The sequence below is a fragment of the Mauremys mutica genome, chromosome 5, assembly GCF_020497125.1.
Source record: "Mauremys mutica isolate MM-2020 ecotype Southern chromosome 5, ASM2049712v1, whole genome shotgun sequence".
Taxonomy (NCBI): Eukaryota; Metazoa; Chordata; order Testudines; family Geoemydidae; genus Mauremys; species Mauremys mutica.
This window is the reverse complement of record NC_059076.1, coordinates 12761438-12788385: the sequence shown is the minus strand read 5'-3', so window position 1 is coordinate 12788385 and position 26948 is coordinate 12761438. Positions and strand designations below refer to the sequence as shown.

Sequence of the window (26948 nt, the reverse complement as noted above, 5' to 3'; positions counted from 1 at the left end):
GGAAAAAAATAATTTCTCGTCTTTTTTCAATGTCACTGTATGTCTACTGGATGCTGCTGGCAGACACGGTGCTGCAGCACTACCCAGCAGCATCCCCTTGTCTTGCCTTGCAGATGGCAGACGGTATAGTATGACTGATATCTGTCATTGTCATCCCGTGGGTGCTCCTGATTGGCCTCAGTGAGGTCGGCCGGGGGCACCTGGGCAAAAAAAGGGAATGACTCCAGGTCATTTTCTTCTTTGAGTTTTGTCTAATGGAGATTCAATCCTGCCTGGAATATCATGGCAGCTGGAGGCTTCTGCCTCAGGCTGCTCTCCCAGTCAACAGCACCGCGCGGTCGCGCCTACCCCAGCCTACTCCTTGCTACCAGGGCTCACAATCAGACACTTAGACCTCTACATTTTGCTGCAAATAAAAAAATTAAGCTGCCATTTAGAACTGTCCCCCAACATACATATCCTGGGACATTTTGTATTTTACCAGTGTCAACCAAAGGCCCACACACAAATGGAGATTCAGTCCTGCCTGTGCTTCTATCCTAGTGCTTGTCACAGATTCCCATTTTCAGTTATAGGCTGAGCAAGTGCAGAATGGTGGTTCACTCTACTTCACTGTAAGCCAACCGCCCTCCCCCCCTCCTTTGATCTCTGCTTGCAATAAAGTCAGTGTTGTTTCTTATTCATGCATTCTTTATTACTTCATCACACAAATGGGGGGATAACTGCCACGGTAGCCCAGGAAGGGTGGGGGAGAAGGGAAGCAACGGGTGGGGTTGTTGCAGGGGCACCTCCTAGAATGGCATGCAGCTCATCATTTCTGCGGGATGTCTGGGGCTCTGACCCAGAGTGGCCGTTTGCCTCTCTGGTTCTTTAGTAGGCTTGCCTGATATTCTAGGCAGGACTGACTCTCCATTAGACAAAACTTAAAGAAGAGAATGACCTGGAGAGTCATTCCCATTTTTGTCCAGGCGCCCCCGACCGACCTCACCAAGACCGGCCAGGAGCACCCATGACAGCAGCAGATGGTACAGTATGACTGGTAACCGTCATTGCCAACTTGCAAAGCAGCAGACGGTACAGTAGGGCTGGTAACCGTCTTTGCTAACTTGCAAAAGGCAAGGGGATGCTGCTGTGTAGCGCTGCAGTACCGCATCTGTCAGCAGCATCCAGTAGACATACGGTGACAGTGAAAAAAGGCTGAACGGGCTCCATGGTTGCCGTGCTATGGCATCCGCCCGAGCAAGCCAGGGAAAAGGGTGCGAAATGATTGTCTGTTGTTGCTTTCACGGAGGGAGGATTGACTGACGACATTTACCCATAACCACCTGCGACAAATTTTTGGCCCCATCAGGCATTGGGATCTCAACCCAGAATTCCAATGGGCGGGGGAGATTGCGGGAACTATGGGATAGCTACCCACAGTGCAACGCTCTGGAAGTCGATGCTAGCCTCGGTACATGGACGCACACCGCCGAATTAATGTGCTTAGTGTGGCTGCGTGCACTCGACTTTATACAATCTGTTTCCAAAAATCGATTTCTGTAAAATTGGAATAATTCCGTAGTGTAGACATACCCTAAGTGTGCTGCTGCAGTCTGGAATACGCTATGAGCAGTGAGAAGCCCTGCTATATTTCCTTCTTGGACAGGATTACTGGCCTAGTGCAGTGGTTCTCAAACTTTCCAGATTATTTTACCCCTTTCAGGAGGCTGATTTGTCGTGCATACCCCAAGTTTCACTTCACTTAAAAAGTGCTAGCTCACAAACTCAGAAATAAAAATACAAAAAAAGTGCCACAGCACACTATTACTGAAAAATTGCTTACTTTCTCATTTTTATCATATAATTATAAAATAACTCATGACTGCCCAGGTTGAGAAACACTGATATAGTATATAGAGCAGTATAAACAAGTTATTATCTGTATGAAATCTTAGTTTGTACTGACTTCGCTAGTACCTTTTCTGTAGCCTGTTGTAAAACTAGGCAAATATCTAGATGAGTTGATGTACCCCTGGAAGACCCCTGCATACTCCCAGGGTTATGCATACCCCTGGTTGAGAACAAGGATGGGGGGAAGCTGCAGATGTGATATATCTTGATTGTCATAAGGCTTTTGACATGACAGTCTCATAAGCAAATTAGGGAAATATGAAATTACTATAAGGTGGATGCACAGCTGGTGGAAAGATCATGTCCAAAGAGAAGTTATCAATGGTTCGTTGTCAAACTGGGGGCATTAGCCACTTCTAGTGGGGTCATATGGAGGGCATTAGCCACATCTAGTGGGGTCATATGGAGGGCATTAGCCACTTCTCTCTCTTTTTTGTAAAGTAAGTCACTCTTTTAACTTAAGAGCTTCTAAGGTCCTGTCAAAGGTAAAAGCCAGATGCAACCCTAATTGTACCAGGACACCTCATTCACATATTAAAAACTTTAGCATCTCCCATATGAGCACACCCAAAGCTCACCTACTAGCATCTGATGCCCCCATCCAGCAAAGTTTAAGCATAGGATGACCAGACAGCTAATGTGAAAAGTCAAGACAAAGGATGGGAGGTAATAGGTGCTTATATAAGAAATCCCCAAATATAGGGACTGTCCCTATAAAATTGGGACATCTGGTCACCCTAAGCATGGAAATAATCCCATTGGCTTCAATTGTCTTTCTTGCTTGCTTAAAATTTTACACATGCTTAAATGCTTTGCTGAATCAAGCCTAAAAGACCTAAACTTTTGACATAGATCTGCTATTGGCCACACTAACCAGTTTGGCTGGAGAGACCTGTCAGAAGGTGAAGAGTAGAAAAGATCAAGAGTGCATGAGGAGAGAGAGGATCTTTGCTTGGCATTGAGGTGAAGAATGTCAGAGCATTTCTGAAATGCTAACAAGCATTAATTGTACCTGCTGTGTTAGCACACACAGATTTCAATCTTTCCTCTAGGGCAAAGAGGTCAGCAAACTAGTCTGGAAGACAGCCTAAATCAATTGGTAGATCAGAGGAAAAGCAGCAATGGTTATGGCATATGACTTGAACCTCAGCAATAGAATATCGTTTAGCTGGGCAAGCCAATTCTCCCTGGTATCATGAACTGGTAGACGCAGAGCCTAAACTAATGTGCTGGACACTGCAGCTCCAAAACATCTACATCAAATAGCAAAGAGAAAAGCCAGTTTTTCCATTGACTGTATTGTTATGCAGTATCAAGAGATCCTCCCTGCCTCAGGCACAATGAAAATCAGGAACCAACAGCTAGTTACAGCTGCAGTGGAGCAAGCAAGAGAAGATGCATAAGCCAATAAGATCATAACTTAAGCCTTTAGCTTGTCACAGTAAGTCAGAATCAAATACCGCAGCTGGCTTTGTTCAATGGCCAGATAATTATATCACTAATAACATTAGTAGTTCTGCATCATAAGAAAAGGGAAATTGTAGCCAGGCCTTGGCCTTAATCCCTCTGAATTCACAGCGGAATTGTTTAGAAAAATGAAAACAACCCCCTACCTCTTAGCAAGACTTTCCTGCTGATTGCCAGGGTTATGCCCATGATATACTCAGTAGGCCATCTCCTCAGCTGATGTACATTGGGATCATTACACTGGCTTCAACAGAGCTGTGTATACCAGCTCAGGATGTGGCCCTGTGAGTTCCACAAAAGAACCCAAGCGGTCATGCAAAGCTTTTGTTTGGCTGGCCAAATAATCCCGAACAACTCCGAGAGGCGTAACACACAGCAAATCTACCAGCTGTTCCCCTGGCTCCAAACCTTCCTTTGGCAGAGTCTCCCTTAGCTTTCTACTCACCTTCAGGGAAAGCTGGCCCATGCTTTATAGTCCTTTTGATGGCAAGGTGCAACCCAGCTGTCCTCTCCCAGCTCCCCTCAGATGAAAGAGGAACTCCCCTGGATCCGAGTTTCCCCAGGGCAGGAGATGGCCTCTCACTTCCCCCTTGGTTTCCTGATGCGCAGTGGCACTTTCCTTTATTAGTAAAATTGAGATGAAAAAGCTGTGAGGGGGTCCCCCTCTGGAGCCTCAAACAACCTGTACCCCCAAACCCCACCAATCAAATCTCAGACTAACTGCCTGCTAGGCTTCAATAAGGAAATACTCATCAGTGCAGGACTGGGTGGAAGCAATATGAAGCAGGGTGGGGACTGACTTTCTCTGCAGCATTACTGATTGCCCACTGTGGCAGATGGGATAAATATTGCCATGTACCAGTGGGGGATTCACTAGGCCAGTTTCTATCTTCCTACGGATAATGTCTCCAGTTCTCCTCCTCCACCTCCTTCCATTGCTCTGGCTGAGCAGATGAGGAGAGGGAGGTGCTAACAGCTTTCACTAACAGCACTTAATTGAATTGAATTTTGCATGTATTGAAATATCTTTACATCTACTAGCTCAGCAATTCCACATGGTTTTAGAAATATTCTCAGACAAGAAACCACACCAAACTGGAGTTAAAGGTGAGAGTACAGATGAGATCACGATCCTTCAGCAAAGTGAAGATGTGTTTGTAGCACAGGTAGACATGCTCATGTCTCATGTGGTGGCATGGGCTTGTACTCGGGCTAGCCACCCAAATACAAGCCCAGAAGGGATCCTGGGCACCTACTTGGGTTGCTAGCCCATGCTGAAGCCAGTGCCACCAAGTCTTCACTATTTAAAGCTACGCTTAAAGCTAGTGCAGGTATGTCTACCTGTGCTACAGTCACACCTCCGCTTGCAGTATGGCCGGTCACTGTGTGTCTAGCTCACTTTTGAAAATGTTGCCCCATTCAAGAAAAAAACCTCCTCCTCAACTGTGACCATTTGAAATTTCAGAATTTGAAATATGGCAAGCAGCTCTAGTATAGATCCGTAAATTAAGGGTAAAAAATATTACATGCATGTTATAATTACCCCCAAACCAAGCATGACAATCCTAGAAAATTCAGAGTTAAGGTTAAATTTAAAACAAATCCAAACAGGACCTCATCCTGAATACGAAATGACTCTCCCAAGTGAGCAAAATTCAGTGGAGAAGACCGACCAAAGCCTGATGGCAGATATATCACCAGAGTCCATCTGCCTACAAATGCGGAACAATCCTCTGCAAGAGAAGGGACTGGATTTTAAAGGGCAGTTCTGCTCTGAGAAGTGACTTTATAAAAATGCCATTGTGGGTCCCCTGTTTATCATCTCTCTTAGTGACTTCCTGATCAAATGTGCACGGTACAAGCAAAGTGATGTTGTTTCTGGACTACCTCACCCTGGGATCTGAGAGCAATGCTGGATTCTTCCATCACATGCATCATGGTTAGTACTAAAGGTTTAGCTCCAGGGGCTCCAAATTATGCTTTCAGTCCCACCTGTGCAACCTCAGTGCAGGCTTCTATCTGTACACCCACTCCTGTTACTCAGCCTTCCTTCCCCCTCAATGCCTCCTCTCACTGATCTGTCTCCTCTAAAACTTGAATCTTACATCTTATACCAAAGAAAAAGCCCACTGCTGTGCTGTTGGGAAGTACCAGAAGCAGAAAGTCAGGAAGATGCTGAAGGCCTCTGCATCAAAGATGCTAGACCCTATTGCAAATGACACATCACCTGCAGCTCTGCTCTCTGGGGAAAAAAATGTAAGACTTGATTGCTTATTTAAAGGAAAAGAAATCCAGCAAACTGACTGCTTCAATTGACTGTGGGGTTAGAGACAGTGCTTAATTTGTAATGAAAGAGGTGCCGGAGCTCAAGCAATTTTTTACATTCATAACTGACGCACCAAGCCCAGAGGTGCTGGGGGCTCTGAACGGACACAAATTAAGCACTGGTTAGAGAGTTCAATGAGAGTGGAAGTAAATTCAGGAACTGCCAGACTCTGGACTGCCAGAATGGAGGAATACATGGCACGGCTGAAAGGTGAGACTCATCTGAGAGTAAGATTGCACTTCTCAGAGAAATTCAAAGACCTTGGAATCAGGGATCAGTATAAAAACATGCAAATCACTCAAATTCCCACAGGCTCCAAAGGAAAGACTTCAGTAGCATTCTTCAAAACTCAGCTCCTACAGGCGCTCAGTCTAGAAACGAAGCATAACACAAGCACTAATTCCTAAATCTAGTGACAAAAGTCACCCAGACTTAGTATTGTGGGTGTGGGTCATGGTATTATCCATTTACCAACCAGCCCAAGATCTACACACTCCAGAAGGGGGCTGATCCTTCAAGTGGCTCTGTGTCAGCAGGATTTCAACCCAGCATGTAAGAAACCAATAGACTGTTCTGTATCCGACAAAGTAAAAAATCTTTTCTCCACATGGACCTAGACTCTCTGATTCACCAGATGAAGCAAATGGTGACCAGCAAAGAAAACCAGACACCACATCTGCAGACTGATCTGTAGAAACATCTACATCATGCGTCAAAATCCCAGGGCCACACTCAGGGCCGGCTCCCAGCACCAGCCCAGGAAGCAGGTGCTTGGGGCGGCCAATGAAAAGGGGCAGCACAGCTACGTCTCTGGCAGTGGGTCCCTCAGTCCCTCTCGGAGGAAAGGACCGGCCGCCGAAGAATGAAGTGGCGCGGTAGAGCTGCTGCTGAAGTGCCGCCGATCGTGGGTTTATCTTTTTTTTTCTTTTTCCCTTCACTGCTTGGAGTGGCAAAAAAGCTGGAGCTGGCCCTGGCCACACCCTCCCTGGGGTGCGGCTGCCTTGTACTAATCCACTAGGAAAGAGTGACCCTAAGAGCAGTGTAAACAGCCAGGCATTGATCATTCCACATAGCGGGTTCCTCCAGTGGCACAGAGTTGGCACAGTGGCTGCTACACAAACCCATCCCTGCAGCTGCTGTAAGGGGCATCTTCAGGGATTCCATGGACCCCAGCAACTCCTGGCTAACGTATTGGCCCCTTGAAACCTTTGGCAACCAGGGTAAGTGGTTGTGTATGGGATGTAGAGCAGCCTCAGGATCTAAGGAGCACAAAGGTTGTTTAAATCCATCTTTAGAGATGTACGTACACACACACACACACACACTACACCACACAGTGTGTTGTAAGCTCTTTCTTGGCCACAGCTAAAGACCAGGGGCCCAGACTTTCTTTATACAATAGTTCATTGACTTGAGATGTGCGCTACACCATTTAGTAAAAGTCTTCTCTTGCAGCTCTAAGGTTGTGGAGTTAAAAACACTGGTATCTTAGTAACATTAATTGTTAGGAGTTTTAGCAGGAAAGGTTGTTTCTCCCTCTCTCCTATGATTTTGAGACTCCTTCCTCTCATTCCTTTTGCATTAAGTAAGTGCTTTCCATTTCCTGACAAATGCTTGGAGAGAGCTGTGATATTTGGGGGGCAGTTCATTCCCAGGGACGTATATTTGATGTGGTTAGGTGTTAGAAAACCACAGGGCCTGACCACTAGTAAAATCACATTTCACAGTCATACAAATTGGAGGACGGGTGACATTTTCTTTAGGCTGTTTTTGCCTCCATAGCTAAAACCAGCCTAACACATATAGTGCTAAGCCAGCCACCTCCACTGTCATAATAAAATGGTTAATCTAAAGTGTGTATTGATTTATTTCTAACGCTCTAGCATTTGAAGCACCATTCAAATGTGTTATATTTTCCCTTATGAAGCTCTTTATTTAAAGGCAATTTATGAAAAAACAATCGTAAGGTAGGTTATTTATGTCACACTAAACAATACTATATATCTTGTCAACATCCATGTATAAACTTTGCAACAAAAACATCCAAACTGAAAAGAGGCTGGGTTGGGCAGATATATGCTTCCAATTATTCCTAAATAAAGTGCATGGGAACAGAGTGGGAGTCAACAATTGAGTATAAATGAAACTCCCAGGGCTCACCTGCATTAGGGATTTTTACACCAATGTAGCTATGAGAATGTTCACCCCCAGTGTGGAGTAAGTGCACTGGTATAGCTACACCAGTACAAAAATCCGTAATGCTGACAAATCTTTAGAGATACAGGGCCAGATTTTCTGGTCTGGCCAAGCTGCACCCAGCGCAGCAATGATGGGATGGAGGGATGGGAACAGAAGCAAAGTCACATGTATGCCCACCTTATTCTGGGATTGATTAGAGCTTGGTCCAGTCCCAAGCGTACACTGGAGCAGCCTAAATCCACACAATGCATCCTTCAGAACTGATGACCTTTTAACCCCTCTGTGATGGGTTGGGTCACAGAAACTCCCTTGGGACTGCCACCATGATGTGCTGAGACTACCTCTGAGCCAGTTTTCCCTGGCAGCTTGGGACTTCAGAACCCTGCCTTGTTGAGCCAGACACACCAGTCTGCTCCATCACAGACCCAGGGTCTGAACCACATCCCCCAAAAGCTGCAGACTTAACTGAAAATGGCTTAAGAAGTGCTCCTGTCTCTAGCACCCAGACACCCAGTTCCCAATGGGATCCAACCCCCAAATAAATCCATTTTACTCTGTATACAGCTTGTACAGGGTAAACGCATAAATTGTTCATCCTCTATAACACTGATAGAGAGATATGCACAGCTGTGTGCTCCCCCAGGTATTAATTACTTGCTCTGGATCAATTAATAAGCAAAACGTGATTTTATTAAGTATAAAAAGTAGGATTTAAGTGGTTCCAAGTAATAACAGACAGAACAAAGTAAATTACCAAGCAAAATAAAACAAAAATATGCAAGTCTAAGCCTAATATAGTAGGTAACTGAATACAGATGAAATCTCACCCTCAGAGATGTTCCAATAAGCTTCTTTCACAGACGAGACGGCTTTCTAGTCTGGGCCCAATCCTTTCCCTGGTACAGTCCTTGTTCCAGCTCAGGTGGTAGCTAGGGGATTTCTCATGACTGCAGCCTGTCACACCCTCTCTCCACTACTGAGTGACTGACACAGACATCAGACACATACAATGCTTACTGATCATGCTCTAAACACCACGGCCAAGATTTTCTAAAATTGGGTTTTGAAGGTAACATTTTCAAAATTTGAGCAGCCTAAGCCCCATCTTCAAGGGAGTTAGGCAATCAGGTCCCTAAGTCACTCAGGTGCTCTGGGTAATTTTACTCCTAAATCCTTACTCAGATCTCAAAAATGATGAAAACCTAAGAACTCCCATCCAATCAGTGGAAGCTGCTGGGCGCTTAACACTTTTGAAAATCAGGCTGTTTATTTAAGTCCCTAAATACGGCTTTATAACCTAACCACAAGTTTCTGTTTCTGAAGATCTCGATCCATAACTTCAGTTTGACCTGAGAGTAAACTGTGGAGCCACAGACTTCACTCACCCAGCATTTAAGAAATAAGTTACAAAGAAAGGGGCATTTTTCTCTGAGACCAATGTCAAGTTAGCCCATGGGGAAGAACCTGGGGCATCACACTGATCTTGAGGAGTTGTTGCACTATATATTAAAAAGTTAAAAAGCAGTCTCTGAGCAGGGATTGGACTACACTCTGACTGATGGGCAAACCTCTGAAAATCCTACATCAGATCTGAGTGATAATCCAAAGCAACCACTGCTTTGACATAATTCACTGGAAGAATGAGCGAATCGTTCCTCCTAAGGGAATACAGGATGTGACGTTACCTAATTAAAATATAATCATGCAAATCATTATTGCTACCACTGTTATATAATTGCAACGAATCTTATACAAAGTGTGATACATGGCCAGAAAGAGTTAAGCAGCTTGCAGGCTAAATAACCAGAGCCAACCTTTAAAGTCATGTTAGAAAGTATGGGAATGGTAATGAGGGCCATTCAATGCTAGATAGGTTTGCATTTCAAAGTTCTAGTCTATGTTGTTAGAAGTGATACTAATTGTATGTATGTATTCATAAATGCTAGTCATGTCAACAGACAGTTCCTGTCCGGCACTATAACTATTAATTCAGAGGTCAAAAGGGAATATTAACATTTAGATGAATCTTGGGTGAAATAATGTCATTGTTTGTACGTCTCTTTGAAGTTAGTGATAGACTGCCTAATGGATAAATTGCCCTATGTTAATTTGTGTAACTAATTACCATTGGGTCTTAGGAGACAGAAGATTACATCAAAAACCTATTGTTCACCCAGGACTGTGTGGTCAAGTGGCTGCTAGAATACTGTATAACAGATCCTCGGGTCCGGATCCTGTCATCTCAGCTCTGCTTGATGCTTCACTGCAGGGAAAGCTGAAACCCCAAGATTGAGATCCCAGCTCTGACTGGACCACCCTGAATATAATTAGGCTATAGCCTATGGACCAATTCTGAACGAACTCTTTGCAACTACAAAGCTCACCATCTCTGCTATGAATCTAAACCTCAAGAATTATACTCATATCTGTATGTATACTGATCTTTTAACCTAATCTCTCTCTCTCTCTCTTCTTTTTTTTTAATTTTTTAATTTAGTTAATAAGAATTGGCTATAAGCATGTATTTAGGCAAGATCTGGAATATTCATTAACTAGGGAGGTAATGTGTCCGATCCTTTGGTATCGGTAGAACTTTTTTATATGAGGAATAAGATTTTCAGTAATCTTCATTATATTTGACTTGGGAGGACTAGGTGGAGGCTTGAGGCTGGGTTACTTTAAGGGAACTGTGCTGTTGACTTCTGGGTAACCAATGAGGTACTATAGAAGGTTTTGTGCCGGCTGGGTAAATCTAAGTACTGGAATATCCACAGCTTTGGGGATTGTCTGCCCCATTCTTTGCAGTTCAGCCTAACTGAGTGACCCCTCAGCTGGTTCCCATAAAAATGGCGAAGTTTATCGTTGCTTAGCAATCTCCATGTCAAATGTGCTCAGTTTACAAACAGAAAGGCAGCTTTTGTAAACTGCCAGTCTTGTACACTCAGCCTGGGATCAGAAAGTCAGGATAAGCTCTTTCCAGCCCACACATCACCATCAATAAGAATAAACACTTTGTACGCCAAAAAAGAACATCAGATATCCTGGGCACCCCAGTTCATCCTGCTATGCAACCCCCTTCCCTAGGGCCTGATCCACTTCCCACACAAGTCAAGGGAAAGACTCTCTGCTTTCATCAGGAGTTGGCTCAGGCCCTGAACGGGGTTGCACAAGTGTAACTGACTAGAATTTAGGACCCTTATTCACATTCAGTAGTCGTTTACTCTGTGCATGGTCCTACTGACTCCAGTGGAACTTAGCCTTGCTCATACTGAGCAGAACCTTAGTCCATGTTGGCTGTCGGGCTCTGGGTTCTGGGCAGTCAGTTCTGGTGGCGGGAACATTTTCGAAGCCGGACACTGTGTTGGAACTAGGCCGAGGGCAGCTCTGAGACAGGGGGGCAGGCTATGGGTCAGAGTCCAAAGGCAAGCCACATCAGGATCACAGAGTCTGGAAGTAGGCTGAAGTTGAAACTGGGCTGGAGTCAGTCCAAGGATCTGGGGGTCCAGGGGCAGGTGCAGGGTTTGGAGCAGATCAGGAACAGGGCTGGAGCAGGGTCAGAATAGAGCACAGACAAGGGCAGGAGGGAAGTCTAGGGAGTCTGTAACACGACAAGGCATCAGGAGGGTGGTGAGGATGAAATGCTTGTGCCCTGGGGCCATCTCTGAGGATTGAGTCACTGCGGGCTCTCGAGGGATGAGTTAGTGCAGCTGAGTTGCTGGAACGTGCCTGGGCAATGTGTCATGAAAGGTTCTGCTGGACGGGTGTGTCACTGTATCTATTGATTTGCCAGGGATGGGTGGGCACAAGCCCGCCCACATCTAAAGCCCCCCCCACCCCCCAGCCTAAGGGGAGGAGCTACTGGACCCAGGCATCAAAAGAGTTCAGGGGACAACAAATGAGAAAACAGGGATGGGAGTGAGGTCATAGGGTCAAAAGCAGGGAGCCAGAAGGGGACACTGAGCAGAGAACCCTGGACGGTGCCCATTGCTCCTGGAAGGCATCCAAGGAGCCAGTGGGACTCTGCCCAGAGACGTGACTTCCGGGAGGAGTGGAAAGAGGCTGTGCATTTGCAGAGCACCTCCCCCATCCATCCTCCTCCTCCTAATATAGTGGATGGCCACCTTGGCTAGCACCAGGAGGAGGTAAACGAGGAGGTTTGCAACTTCATGGGGCCCCAGAATGGGTGTGCAGGAGGTGTGGAGAGAAGTGCAGCCAGAGCCTAAGGAGAAAGATATGAAAAACCGGGATAAGGGGTTGCAACCTGGTGCACTCGAGGTAGATATGCGCCAAGGTATCCCTCATGCCGCAGAAAGGGGGGTGAGTCATTGTAGCTGCGGAGCAGCCCTGGTCCAGCTGCAGCTTTGCCTCACAATATCCCAATCTGGCCTGCAGTAAACAAAGTCTATTGATGATGCACAAAATGGAACAGAATCCAGCTCACTCACATTGTAGGTGTTCTGGGTCTGCAAGGCTAACAAGAATAAAGAGCAATGCCTGCTTTTTCTAGGGACAGGACATGTATTGCTCTGACTCCAGGAACATGAGAGGAAGGAGCTTGTTCTACACAGCTGAACATACATTTATTCCAGTACTCCTAGTAAATGGAAGAGGTCGGGTGGTTTTGGTTTTGTTCGACTTTCTAGGGAGGAGATGTAATAATTACAACTCTCTTGGTCAGTCTGCCTGTTCTAATGAGAGCAGGATCAGCATCTGAATAAATGATTTTGCCCTTGACTTGCAATTCACCTTTTAAGCTAGAGAGACTCAACATTAGTATTTTTGGAAGAAGTAGTTAAAAAAACACCCCAGCAAAGCCTGTACCAGTTTCTTCATTAATTTCCCTAATGCACATGTGATCATTTCAGGCGCATCAGCTAGTCACTGTATTAAGAATGCCACCATAGCCCGGAGTTCCAAACACATCTGGAAGAAGAAGCTGCTGCCGTTGTTGTTTCAACACTTCAGCAAGACAGAGAAGGAAGAAAATTCTAAGGCCAGAGATCAGATTGTCCAGGGGGAGAATAAGCCTGTCTTCAGTTACTAATCACTGCTGAGAGGAATCTTGAAATTATGGAATGGGTGATTTTCATCTAAATCTTTTCTCTTGAGCCTAGGAGTGCTCCAGTGACAATGAAAGGATCTTACTTAAATATAGGAAGAAGCAAACACACTGTGTTTCACTGCAGCCTTCCAGCAGCAGAACAGAGCTCTGCCAAAGGCTTCTCTTGGCTGCAGAATTCCAGGGGACTATTTCTATAGCATTTTGTGGGTTCCTTATTAAATAATTAGAATAGTGCCTAGAGGAGTTTACCAAGACTGGGGCCCAACAGCAGTGGGTGCTGTGCAAACACACAGTGAGAAAGCACCCTGCCCTGAGAGCTTGCAATCTAAACAGGAAAGACAGACAAAGGGATGTGAGGGTAACCTGAGGCCCAGAGCAGGTCAATGGCACAGCCAGGAATAGAACCCAGGTCACCCATGTCCACTGGACCATCCTGTTGATGCCTCCTTCTATGACCTTCTTCTATGTCCCCATGTTCCGTACACCCCTTTTGTGTCCCTTCCATCATGCCATACCAGTCTCCTGCCTCCCCGCAACTCCATGCTGTCCCACCTCCAGAACACCCTATTCTAAGACGGTAGAGCCTGATTCCTTGCCACCCTCCATGTGTCCCCCAGTCCACATCCCTCTCAGCCCCTTACATACTCTCTACACCCCCTCCTAGATCCCTGCCCCTCCGCATTTCCCCTGGTCTCCTATTCTCGGGTCCCCATGTCCTCGGACTTAATAGGGTTGCACGGGAAGCCAGCATCAGCATTCACTGCAAAGCAGTTTCTGCTGCTCCAGGATACCGGTTTGCACTGCTGTCCATTTTCTAACAAGCAGGTGCTTTGCCTGGGGCTTAGCAGCCTCGACACACTGCCCTTCATAAAGCAAATTCAGTTGTGCCGTAAGGCTGAAATATTTCATGACTCCAGGAAGAAGTTATTACCAACCAGCCATGCCAGTTTTACTGCTATCACCGTGAAGAAGGGCAAGATGGAAAAGAATGCACAAACCTCTGACAGAATTGACTGAGATGGAGATAGATACTTACCCAAGAGTGCAGATGTGCATATGCTCTTCTCATTTAAGCATCTCAGAAGGAAGCATGTAAAGGTTTTGTTTTATATAAGGAAGATCAAAATGTTATGCGCTAGCTAGCTGTGTTTATAAGGCAGGGGATAGCTCAGCGGTTTGCACATTGGCCTGCTAAACCCAGGGTTGTGAGTTCAATCCTCAAGGGGGCCATTTAGGGTTCTAGGGCAAAAATCTGTCTGGGGATTGGTCCTGCTTTGAGCAGGGGGTTGGACTAGATACCTCCTGAGGTCCCTTCCAGCCCTGATAGTCTATATCAATGCATTTTACAACTACAATCAATGTCACCAAGATAGGGACAACATAGCCGGTATCATAAGCATACTTATTTGGGGCAAACCATTCCCTCCTGCAGCAAAACCTATGGAGGAGACCAGCTCTTAGAATCTCTACCTAAGCATTCTTTTGGAAAGGTGGGGTCCGGACCCTGGGAGAATGAACTGCAGATACACACCCGACTCCCCAACAGTGATCCTGTAGCTCTGTGCTGGCTTTGGAACCATTTGGTGTCATTTGGCTTTGGTGTCATTTATCCTCACCCTCTCCCCCACCCACCACCACTTCCCCTTTAAATGGGTGAGGCACGTTCCCCACCCCAGAGCAGGCGCAATAAGAAAGGTAGTATAGCCCCAGTAGCGTAATACACTGGAGATTCAGACCCATTCTGTTGAAAATTCATTTCAGAAAAGGTGTGTGATATTTTGACACTAGTTGATTACATTGTTGAGTTCCAAGACTTAAGAAGGCAAAATTAAAGTCAAGAGCACATTGGAAATTGGTTGGTGTGATAATGAATATGCAGTTACTTGTCAGTGAGGAACTGGCTGCAGTCCTTCATTGTGCATTTCTAATCTTTCGAGTTAGAGGATATATGTTTTTTCCCCCCTCAGAAATATCTGATAGAGAAGGTTGCAAAGATTTGGCTTGATGTCAAAGAAAGTTCTAAAATCTATTGAGCCTTAACTATCTTTTTCTTAAGTTACTCATGTGGAGATTTATAAATGATATATTATAGGTGCCTGAAAACAGCTCTCTGTAGCTTTGGAATTCCTTCACTAATTTTCACTGCACCTCAACTCCCAGGAACCACTGAAAAGCACCTCTCCTCAGCCAGCCCAGTTTGGAAGTCATCGAGCAAACCATTTCAGAGATGTGAGGAGCCAAAAGAAAGGGCTAGAAGGATTTTCAAAATTGAAAGTGTTCTGACCCACCCCCCTAAGCCCCATCTCCGCACACCACAGTGTTCACCTTGAACTAAACTTTCCCTGGCTAAGATGTGCCACGTACAGTTCCCAAAGGATTGATTTAAAAATGATGACATTGCGGAGTGCGTGTCAAAATCTGACTCATAATAACTTGCTTGCTGCAGTCTTAACTCTGGAAGGACAATCAGTTTCTCCACGGTGCTAACCAGAGTTCAACTCATTTGAAAATGAAAATTAACTAAGTTAATAATTCTTTAGTTCCCCAGAGAATAATCACTTGGACTAATCACTTCACTACAATTTTATTTTCAACAATTGTGTAGAGCCAATGCCACCACCACATTTGTCCCATGAACTGGGTTCTATCAATATTGACTTGATATTTTGGAAAGTTATGAATTTCTTTATAATCCCAGGGGATTTTGAGGGGAATGAAAATCCACAGCCTGATGGAAATTATTATTTTGTGGATTGCCTGTTTAGTTTCAAGATGTCATTTTTAAAAAACGTGCCTGGTAGGAAATACATTCAATGTGTTCTGAAACAATCCAATTAAACTTACACACTCCTGGAAAGCCATCACAGGAGAAAAGTGCTGAATACTGGAGTCAAAATATTTCCCATTTCACAAAGTTGGTGTGAGAATTGACCAGCCCAGCACAATATCCACACACCCACACTATTTACCATGATTATAACTAGAGGGGGGTGGGGGTGGGAGGGGGAGAAGGAACTACCCAGGGTAGCATAAAAAGTATAGGATTTAATTAAGTAGTTTTACAATTCTGACTTGATCAACCATCTGTTTTTAATCATACTGGAGAAAAATGAAATAAATAAAAGGAGGATGCCCATAAATACAGTACAGAGAACAACAATGAATCCATTTCAAAGACAAGGAAAGAAGAACAAGTGACTTACCTCAATTACAGGCTGGAAAGAGGCAAGGCAATAGCGATACACCTACATCCTTCCTTCCTGATGCCACTAATTTTAGGTCTTTTGATAGAAATCTAAAAGGAAATACAAAAGACAATTGTATATAACTGCCTTCCCTGCAGCGTGCCTGTATAAAGCAGTAATAGGCTTTCGAAGGAACACCGGTAAAAAGAAGTGAGTGAACAAATTACAACTCAAAAATATAATTCTTGAGAAAAAGAAGATTGCTGTCCTGACAGTTCCTTGTAGGTCTTAGTAAATGTTAAGTGAATGAAGCCATGCAGTAATTAAATGACACAGAGGCAGACTGACCCTTAGAGTTACACCACTATTCTCAATAAAGTGACAACAGGCACCAATTTGGCCCATTTGTCTCCATGTCAAAGATGACAAACTAATTTTGCAAACCCCTGAAGAGCTAAACTAAAATTTCCACTAAGGAGGCAGCTTTGCATTGACTGGAATGCTACAACCTCACTAACTTGTCTGTAGCAAACTCTGGTACTTGCTAAAGCAACACTTGAATGTTAACTGCTTCGGTCGGGAGTTCAGCTACTGACCTGCAATGAAAGCCTTGTGTTCAGCTTCAACGTTTCCTGACAGCAAACAATCTACAGGGGGGGGGGAGAAAAAAAACAGTTTCATCGAATAAACTGTTAAAAAAAGAAAATCCTCTCGTAAGCTTTCCCTGAAGGGGAGGAAAGAATCCACAAGCTTTAAATTGGCCAGGCAGATTGAAGAGGAAGGAAAAAAAAAAAGGCAGCTCTTTCTGTTGCGTCAAAGAGCCCAGTGTGCAAACGGAACAGTGAACTGAGTTGTAAAACTGGCAAGCCCTGGCTGAAGACAGCTCTTCAGTATGCGCTCAGCATCCTCTCCCAGGGCTGGCTGGATACAGTCCCACTCCTCAGGCTCCTACCGAGGAGCCATGCTACTTCAAGAGACAATCACTAAAGGAGAGTTTCTGTCCGCATGCCATTCAGTGGCTTTCCGACGTAGCACGAAGACAGTTACACACACAAGCAGTATTTATTTATGTACAGGAAGTGGAGAAAACATCTACGCATATTCCAACTGGCAATCTTGTCACTGAATTACCAGAACTTGTAGAGAGAATCCTATTGACTGCATAACCCACCCTTTATGTTATTCAATGTATGCTTAGAATGGGGGGGAAGGGCAAACTATGGCCCGTGGGCCGGGGCCATTTTAAGTCAAGCCATGAGCTCCCGCTAGGGAGCAGGGTCTGGGGCTTGCCCTGCTCCATCCGGGGTGCCGCGTTGGGGGGCACACCACCCGGCTCCCAGAAACCACGGCGTGGCCCCGCTCCGAGGGTGGGGGGCTGCTCCATGTGTAGGAGCCGGAGAAGGGACATGCCACTGCTTCTAGGAGCTGCTTGAGGTAAGTGCTGCTCGGAGCCTGCACCCCTGAGCCTCTCCCTGTGCCCCAACCCCTTGCCCCAGCTCTGATCTCCCTCCCACTCTCCAAACCCCTTGATCCCAGCACAGAGCACCCGCTTGCACCCCAAACCTCATCCCCAGCCCCACCCCAGAGCCCACACCCCCAGCTGGAACCTACACCCCTTCCCGCATCCCAATCCTAATTTTGTGAGCATTCATGGCCCGCCATACAATTTCTATACCCCAATTGGCCATCAGGTCAAAAAGTTTGCCCAGCCCTGGCTTAGAAAATAATTTTAAGAAGGGACTGTACTTATACGATAAAAACAACAAGGAGTCCGGTGGCACCTTAAAGACTAACAGATTTATTTGGGCATAAGCTTTCGTCGGTAAAAAACCTCACTTCTTCTGAAAGCTTATGCCCAAATAAATCTGTTAGTCTTTAAGGTGCCACCGGACTCCTCGTCGTTTTTGTGGATACAGACTAACACGGCTACCCCCTGATACTTATACGATGTGTCTCTTACTTGGTGCTAGAGAGCCCACAGACCACTTGCTGGTTGTGTGCCCTCCGTTATAACTGGCCAACTCATTGTGTGCAGGGAGGTAGCCCAGGTGTCACTAATTGCCTTTAGTGGCCTTGCACAGGAGTAGCTGTGCAGAGAATATTCACTATTCAATTAACAATTCTTTCACCAGTGTGTGCAGGAGGAACAGAAACCAGGGCAAATAGCTGGGCAGGGCTAAGAGAAGTAACAAATAGTACAACAATCGCAGGATGGGCAGTAGCAATACCTACGATTAAGGCTGCCTAATACTTCCTATTATAAAGCAATTTTCAGATGTCTAGAACTTTTGAAATTTCAGCCTCAATGACTGAAATGTGCCATGTGTGGTGTCTGCTGAATTTTTTTGTTAAATTTGATCCAAAAAGGTTTAGTCGTTTCTGAGAATGAGATCAATGAATAATCAGTACTTTGGGCTATACCTTTGTTTGACTGGACTTTTGAACAGCTCTAGCACTTCAGGGGTTTGGAACAGAGAACTGGAATTAGGAGGAGGGTAGCCCTGAGGTCAGAGAGGTGCCTTTTGCTGTGCCATGAAAATCCATCCAAGTTATAAGCTATGGAAAATTGCCATTTGAGCATGCATCCCAGGCTGTCACATTGATAGGAGAGAGGTGGATACCTGCTGGATCCGGAGCATCTCTGTCAGCTCCTCCCTTGTTTCCAAAACTCCATTGTTTCCTCTTTGTGGCAGATTTTGGACTTTCAGAAAGCCTTTGATGAAGTTCCACACCAAAGGCTCTTTATCAAAATAGGCAATCATGGGATAAAAGGAACAGTCTCTCCTGAATCAGTAACTGGTTCAAAGACAGAAAACAGTAGGGATAAATGGTCAGTTTTCACAAGGGAGAGAAGTAAAGAGAGGGATGTAATGGAGGGCCCATCTCACAAAAGGCAGAGCAGGTTGTTAGCACAATTAACCTGATAGGCTGCACCTGCGTGAGAGCCAGATGAAGCCCAGATGGGTAGGGGCAAGCTGAGCTTGTATAAAGCCAGCAAGCTGAGAACAGGCTGCAGGGGTAGTAACTGACAGCTCCTGTAAAATCAATACTGATTTTTTAAAAAATATTTTGGAGAAATCAATGAGTAATGGTGTAGGAACCATAGTGAACTGCAAACAAAATTCACTCAAGGTACTAGAAGGATAAAGAACATCAGGCATGTGAGCAAAGGAGAATTGGCATTAACACAACGGACAAGAGGATTAAGTAGCATACTGTTTGCTCTGTGCCCATTATTACTGTTTGGAGGGTTACTTAAGTGCAAATGCAGCCCACGATGTGTTACCTGGGCTGCAGAGGGTGGGTGGCAGGGCAGCCCACCTGGGGTGGGCTGACAGCCCCAGATCCCACACCCCTGCCACATGGCTTCCCCAGGACCCATGAGGTTGGTTGGATGCCCTGGACCCCATGGAGCAGGCTGCCCCAACCCTGGACCCTTGTCATGTGGGGTAGGCTGGCTGCCCCAGACCCTGCACCCCTGTCCCGCCCCCAACCCTGTGGTGTCAGCCAGCAGCCACAGACCCTGTGAGGCCATCTGGAAGCCCTGACCACAGACTCCCGTCATGTGGGGAAGGCCGGAAGCCCTGACTCTGCTGTGATGGGCAGCGGGGAAACCCAGACCCCTCTGGGTGGGCAGCTGGGAACCTGCCAGACCCCAGCACATGGGCCAGCCTCTACCACACAGCTGAACTGAGCTGCAGCTGGGTGCTAATAGGGCCACATGTGTCCCACGGGTTGAGAACTGCTGCTCTAAGGGTATGTCTACCCATCAATTAAACATCCACAGCTGGCCCAGGTCAGCTGACTGGGGCCTGCAGGGCTCGGGCTGCAGGCTGTAAAACTGCTGTATAGAGGTTTGGACTCAGGCTGGAGCCTGAGATCTGGGACCCTGCAAGGGGGTGTGACATTCCCCAGGGTACAATCTGGACCACTGAACAAGCGAATCCCCTTAGTTCTCCACTGTGTGAGCAATATGGCTGCCAACTTTCTAATTGCACAAAACCGAACACCCTAGCCCCGCCCCTTCCCTGAGGCCCCGCCTCCTCTCTCTCCCTCCATAGCTCACTCTCCCCCACCCTCACTCACTTTCACTGATGTGGGAGGGGATGTGGGCTCTGGGTGAGGGGTTTGGGGTGCAGGAGGAGGCTCCAGGCTGGGGCCAAGGGATTTGGAATGTAGGAGGGGGCTGCGAGTTGCGGCAGGGGGTTGGGGTGTGGGAGGGTCAGAGGGCTCTGGGGGGGCTGGGGATGAGGGGTTTGGGGTGCAGGAGGGGGCTCCAGACGGGGGGTGGGGCTGAGGGATTCAGAGTACGGGAGGGGGCTGTGGGTTGAGCCAGGGGGTTGGGGTGCAGGAGGGGGTACAGGCTCTGGGCTGGGGGTGTGGGCTCTGGGGTAGAGCTGGGGATGAGGGGTTCAGGATGTGGGAGGGGGCTCTGGGCAGGAGGTTGGGGTGTAGAGGGGTGAGGACTCTGGCTGGGGGTGCAGGCTCTAAGGAAATGGAGGAGTTAACTGGACACTCACCTGAAAGTAGTGTTGACTGTCTGTGCCACTTCTTCTGTGTTATCATGAATAAAGTACTTCCCTCTGGGGTAACCACATATGCCCTTCTGCATTCCTCCTCCTCATTTGTGCCTGCATCAGAACTGCTCGCAAATGTCAACAAAATGTCCTATTCCTTAACAAAACAGCAACTTTTCAGTTGTGAGGATGCAATTATTCTTGTAAACGTCCTGCAGTTCTAATTTGCCTTGTAACACGTAAGTGAGTTGGTGATAAATTCATTCACTGCCACCCACTTAAATTCCAGACAAAGAAATCCAAAGCACTGACTACAAATATCTGAGGCACACAGCCTAAAATATGGAGTGCTGTGGCAAGCACAGGACCAGCTCTAGCTACTACACCCTATAAACTGGGGTTTATAGTGCTCTGGATTTCAGGAATTTTTGCTTGAGTAAAAGTTGACCACTATGATCCTTAATGTGTCAAATCAATATGCTGGGCTATGCTGTCTGTAAAATCTGTTCAGACCACACTCTGCTCCCTGAACCAGGACTAGATCTCTGGGATCTTAATTCCCAAAATTTTACTATCATCAAGCAAACACAGGCATATAATTAAAGACTGTATCATAATGCTTATGCACATGGGGCAGAACGAATGTTCCACAGGCAGGTTTAATGCTGGCATTGCCTAACTTGTGAGTGCTTGATCTTGCAATTCTAATGTTCTGTAATGTAGTTTGATTGTGGGGTTGTTGTTTTTTTTAATGTAATATAGATCCCCTTTTAAGTTACTACCTATTGAAAGACTTGATGCATCTGAATTGCTAATAAGCTGCACAAGCTTTCATCCACAGATCACCAGTTTTAATCCAGCTCTGCTGGCTAGGGGCTGAATGCTGTTTCCATCTTATGGATATTTGGTGGGTCAGTTCCAGTTCCCATCTTCTGCTAATTGCAGACTCCACAGAGAGGCCAAGACTTGCATAGGCCACGGAGACTGCACTAGCCCTGTTACCCCTACAGGTAGACTCCCATCCCCAAATCATTTGAGACATGCTGGCAGGGCAGTGTGGTGGGGAATGTTGCCCCTGTAGATCAGTACATTCATTTATCTGCTAGATGCTAAAAATCATGGACTGAACAAAAGCACTGGATTTACCGTTTATTAAAACAATCTGCAATTGGCTGTGAGAAAGCTTGTCTCTCTCATCAACAGAAGTTGGTCCTGTCACAGAGTGTGGGGGAGTCAAGGCCCTGCACCCTCACTTCCTATGATTCACCGTGACTTTCAGCCAGCCAGTACAACAGAATGTTTATTAGAGGACAGGAACACAGTCCCAAGCAGGGCTTGTAGGCACAACCAGGACCCCATCAGCAGGCCCCTCTGGGGCAAGGATCTTAGACCCCAGACTTGGGGTTCCCTGCATCTTACCAGCCAGCCCAAACTGAAACCAAAAACCCTCTCCTTCTCCTCCTCTCTCCGTCTTCCTTTGTCCAGTTTCCCGGGCAAAGGTGTCGCCTCGCCCCACCCCCTTCCTGGCTCAGGTACTGTCCCTCAATTAAAGTCATCCCCAGCTCTCCCATCCCCCATGCAGACAGTCCCAGTAAAACTAGACGACATTCCCAGGTCAATCCGCCCCGCTCCCTACTGCATCACAGGTCCAATAAAAGATGATATCTCACCCATCTTGTCTAATAGCCTGGAACCGACACGGCTACGACTACACTGCATACAAAATCTCTCCTGGTATTTTATTAAGGATTTATTCAGAAAGTGGCAACAGTCCAAGGTTTCAGACACTTCTGGGTCTTTCCCTGGAGTAACTGAGCTTTTCCTGTCTGCTGCTGCTTTATGAATAAAGTTATTATCTTTATAGACTCTCTCTATAACTATTGGCCTACATCTTCCCATGTAATGGGAAAACACATGGAAGGGGAACAGGAGAAGTAAAATTATACAAGGTTCCCCTTGCCGTTTCTTTAGTAGACAGAAGATGCGGAGTTTGGCCCCCCGGGAGAAGTACCAAGTCCAGCCCACAGACTTCACAATTACTGAGATCCGCATGTATCTTGGGAATCCACCACTGACACAGGGCCATCTGCACAGAGCATGTGCGCCTCCACACTAGCTGTTATGCCCCATGCAACTTTCCGTGGCAGAGTATTTTTGCTTTGTGGCAAGTGAGCCCAGAGCACATGCCTAGTAACTAGCAGAGAAGTGGCTGTTGTAAAATACATGCAATCTACTTATCCATCCACAGACATCTATTGTCCGTGGCTGTAAGGGTGGCAGGTGAGACAATCTGGAGATATTGTTGCCATGTGAATAGTGATAATTGTGCCACACTTTGTGTTCTGATGCAGCTGATGCCACATAGAATCATAGGACTGGAAGGGACCTCAAGAGGTCATCTAGTCCAGTCCCCTGCATTCATGGAAGAACTAAGTAATACACACTGGCATCCTCACCGATAGATTGTTCCCTGATGACTTTTAGATACACTATCCAGCCTCGTCACTGCTGCATCTACTTACTCTTGGCCCTGATTCAGTTATTGTGGGTATATTCTATTGTGATGTTATAATCTGTGCATGAAAAACAGCAGAGCACTTACATTGCACAGTTGATGTGCTGCTTCAGCCGATTAGACAGAGGTGCTGTATGACAAATGGACTTTGTAATTAGCTGCTGCCAAAAACCCTTTGATTCTGTCCGCCGTACAGCAATATGTTGGCAAAAAGCAAAATTGGGTTCAAGTACACACCATGCTGGCAGTCTCCTACTTGCTCCACTGGGCCTTTTAAACACTGTGGCAGGATTTGTTTAGCGTGCACATGATGCTCTGTTATTCTGTATATCTACAATATGTGAGCTGGCATAAATTATCACTGCTAACAAACCAGGGTCCAGAGTGAGGCCAACACTACTTGGATGATTATCCTCGTTGGCCCAGGGCTTGTGAATGGCTTTTGACTGAGCTCTATGTGGCAATATTTGTCCACCTTTAAACAGCTCTGACAAGGGATACACAGGTGACAAAGCAGCAAACTCACAATAAGTTCAAAGAGGATTTTCTTACAAAGAACATGCTTCAAAAGTCCCTGTAAATAGTGAAACCAAGTTATGGCAGGAAGACCAGTCTGAAGCAAAAGCAATTTAAGTACTATCCATTTCTATAAAGAAAAGGCGACAAGCTCAAATACAAAATAACCAAACCTTATAGCAGCTTGAGAGCAATTCTAAAGGGCTTGACACCAGAAAAACGCAGGTGACTCCAAGTACAAAATTGTACTGGGATGAAAGATTTAAACCTGTGGCTATAATGGGAGTCTATACAGAGGCCTCTGTGTCATAGTGGAAAATGATGGGTATAACTCACAGCCCTCAGGGTCACAAGAAGAGCAAGGACAGGACCGCAGGCAGAGTCTTACCCTGGTTGGGCACATGAGAGATGCCGGATGACAAAGAAACATGTTTCCTGTACACTGCAGTGTCACTCCCTTATCAACAAGCTGGATGAGTGAGCACAGGGAACCGTGAGGGTTATGGGACCACTGCCAGGCCACCACCATGGCTAGGAGGGGGATTTGAAATGGACAACAGGGGAGTAGAAGGGGCCATGCCAGCACCACAGAACGTGTGTGTGTGTGGAAGGGGCTGCTGCACCGTTACCAAAATTCATACATTTTAAGACCAAAAGGGCCTATTGTGACCATCTAGAGTCTGATCTTCTGCAGAAAGGCCAATGGAGGGGACTGGGAGAGGAGGAATCCTGTTTTAAATGGTGATGGTGATGGGAGGAAAAGGTACCATCACCATGGCGATGGGGGAAATGCTGTCACCCTGGTGATGGAGTGGGGGCCTTATCACCATGGCAATGGGAGAACGCTGTCTCCCTGGTGACGCGGTGGGCGGGGCTATCACCCTGGCGACGGGGCGGAACTCTCGGAGCGCACCCTGTGTCCAGCTGGGCCCCAGCACCCCGGGCTGCCCGGCACGTGCGGCAGGGTATCGGTGTGTCACGCGCGGGCGGAACCGGGCCACCCTCTGCGCAGACAGGTGCCGAGAAGCGGCGGTGCAGCGGGCTCCGCCCCCAGCGCTGCGGCGGACGCTGCACGGCACCAGGCCCCGCGGGCCAAGAGCCGGAGTCCCGCTGACGCCGGAAGTGCACCTGCTGCCCGCAGCTAACATGGCGGATGCGGCTTCCCGCAGAGCCGCGCGCGGCGGGACGGCAGTTGAGCCCTCACTGGGCGGCTGCCCTTTGCTTCCCTTCGCGTTCGAGACAGCACATGGGCTGTGACGCGTGAGCACCCGTACTCCGCGCATGCGCCCTGGGAGGGGGAGGAAGCCGGTGGCTGCGGAGGATGTCGGCGCAGGGGGATTGCGAGTTCCTGGTGAAGCGGGCCCGGGACCTGGTGCAGGGGGACCTGTGGGCGGCCAAGGCCTGGCTCATCACGGCGCGGAGCCTCTACCCGGCCGACTTCAACATCCAGGTCAGGGCGGCAGCCCACCCCGGCCGCCCGCTGTGTGTGCGGCTCGCGCCTCGCGCCCCCTCCCCACAGTGCCTTGCGGCAGCCCCCCTCCAGCCCTGTGTGCGGCTCGCGCCCCCTCCCACAGTGCCTTGCGGCAGCCCTGTGTGCGGCTCGCGCCCCCTCCCCACAGTGCCTTGCGGCAGCCCCCACCCATCCCTGTGTGCGGCTCGCGCCCTCTCCCACAGTGCCTTGCGGCAGCCCCCACCCATCCCTGTGTGCGGCTCGCGCCCTCTCCCACAGTGCCTTGCGGCAGCCCTCCTCTAGCCCTGTGTGCGCCCTGTGCCTCGCGCCCCCTCCCCACAGTGCCTTGCGGTAGCTTCAGGGGAGCATGGATGGGGTTGGTCCTCATATACCCCAAGTCAGCATCTGAGGTACTTGGCTGGTCTAACCACATGGAGCCAGCCGTGGCAGCAGGGGCCTTCCTCTGCCCCGAGCTGAAGGGTAGCACCGACACCAGCCTCCTCTGAACCCTGGGGAGGAGGGTGATGGCAGCACATGGCCTAGGCCCCCCACATGTGGGTGGTCATAGCATGCCCATTGCCATGGTGGGGCCCTTTGGGACCTGGCTGCATCCCAGCCTGCAAACCACTTGGAGCGTGGCTGAGGGCCCATGCTGCAGGGATGTACCTGTGCTGAGGCCTCACCCTGAGCTGGCGCACCCCTCGTGGAGTGACATGAGGGCTGCCCCACGCAGGGGTGCTCAGGTGAATCGGCTAAAGGTGTGAATTCAGCATGTTAAATGCCCTGGGGATTGCTCTTGCAGGGCAGTAAAGTCGCCATTCATGGGAACCCCTTTCCTTCTGAGAGCACATCCACACAGGGTTTGATGTGCTTTAATTTACATGCATTGTCTTTGCGTCTTCAGTTGATTCATTTGAGCTTTCCTTGGTATCTTCTTGTAGACATGACCTTCGCAGGACTGGGGGCCTTAGTCATGCTCTTGCTAGAGCTAGCCTGGAAAATAAAAACCTATACTAGAGAAGTGGTAGTCCAGAGTACATGGTGTACAGGGAAAGGCATAGAGACACAAGTTTTTTCAGTCCCAGTCAGCTCAAATGCTTTTCTTTCTCTTCACCTTTCAGCACAACCAAATTCCAACCTGGTGAAACAAATTAAAGTAAAAACACAAGTGGACTATAGGAACAATAAGTGGTTAAGATGCGAGAGTCATAGCCTCTGCTGTGTGCTGGCAGTGCTTCTTTCTGTTCCCACAATGTCAAAGAAGGCACAGCTGTATAAAATGATACATTACAGAATTCCAAATGTAAGAATTTTGGCATACAAAAGATAATTATTACTAAGACCCTACTTGAATTGCAGGACGATTGTCAACAAATTGTGGCTGAGTTACGGACAAGCCATGGAAAATTGTGGTAAAGTAATAATGGATCTTATTATTTGCAGTAATAAAGTCCATTATTACTTTTCCGCTGTCGGCTGCCCAGGGCTGACAGTGGGAACATGGGGCTGAGACGGGGGTTCTCACTGTCAGCTGCCTGGGGCACTGTAGCTATGCTGGTATAACCCTATTGTATAGATGCAGCCTACACCGACAGAAGGATTTTTTCCATCTGTGTAGGAATATCACCTCGCTGAGGCCTGGTCTACACTACGAGTTTATTTCGAATTTAGCAGCGTTAAACTGAATTAATGCTGCACCCATCCAGTCAACGAAGCCCTTTATTTCGATATAAAGGGCTCTTAATATCGATATCCCGACAAGGGGAGTAGCGCTGAAATCGGTATTGCCATTTCGGATTAGGGTTAGTGAGGCCGCAA

The 26948-nt window shown here is 47.2% G+C and overlaps 2 protein-coding genes across 15 annotated transcripts in view; one reads left to right on the top strand and one right to left on the bottom strand.

Annotated features, from left to right (window-relative positions):
• Positions 1 to 20672, bottom strand: part of LOC123371994 (chondroitin sulfate N-acetylgalactosaminyltransferase 1-like) — a 101540-nt gene extending 80868 nt beyond the window's left edge. Inside the window, exons 1-4 of one of the 3 annotated variants that reach the window (XM_045019908.1) lie at positions 20653 to 20672; positions 18754 to 18928; positions 16729 to 16779; positions 16151 to 16242 (exon numbers count right to left, since the gene is read on the bottom strand). The gene's annotated coding sequence lies outside the window, so the exon portion shown is untranslated. Of the gene's footprint in view, positions 1 to 16150; positions 16243 to 16728; positions 16856 to 18753; positions 19238 to 20652 lie in introns of those variants that run through there. The other 2 variants (XM_045019909.1, XM_045019910.1) reach the window with 2 other exon arrangements.
• A 3950-nt stretch (positions 20673 to 24622) lies between these two features.
• The window catches only part of LOC123371494 (integrator complex subunit 10), a 45480-nt gene continuing 43154 nt past the window's right edge, over positions 24623 to 26948 (top strand). For 3 of the 12 annotated variants that reach the window (XR_006579813.1, XR_006579812.1, XR_006579811.1), the window contains exons 1-2: positions 24623 to 25130; positions 26252 to 26433. Coding sequence is in view for 6 of the 12 variants with exons in the window: in XM_045019180.1 (XP_044875115.1) it covers positions 24962 to 25130; positions 26252 to 26433 (351 nt within the window). In the remaining 6 variants the exon portion in view is untranslated. The remainder of the gene's footprint in view (positions 25131 to 26251; positions 26434 to 26948) is intronic. The other 9 variants (XR_006579816.1, XR_006579815.1, XR_006579814.1 and 6 more) reach the window with 4 other exon arrangements.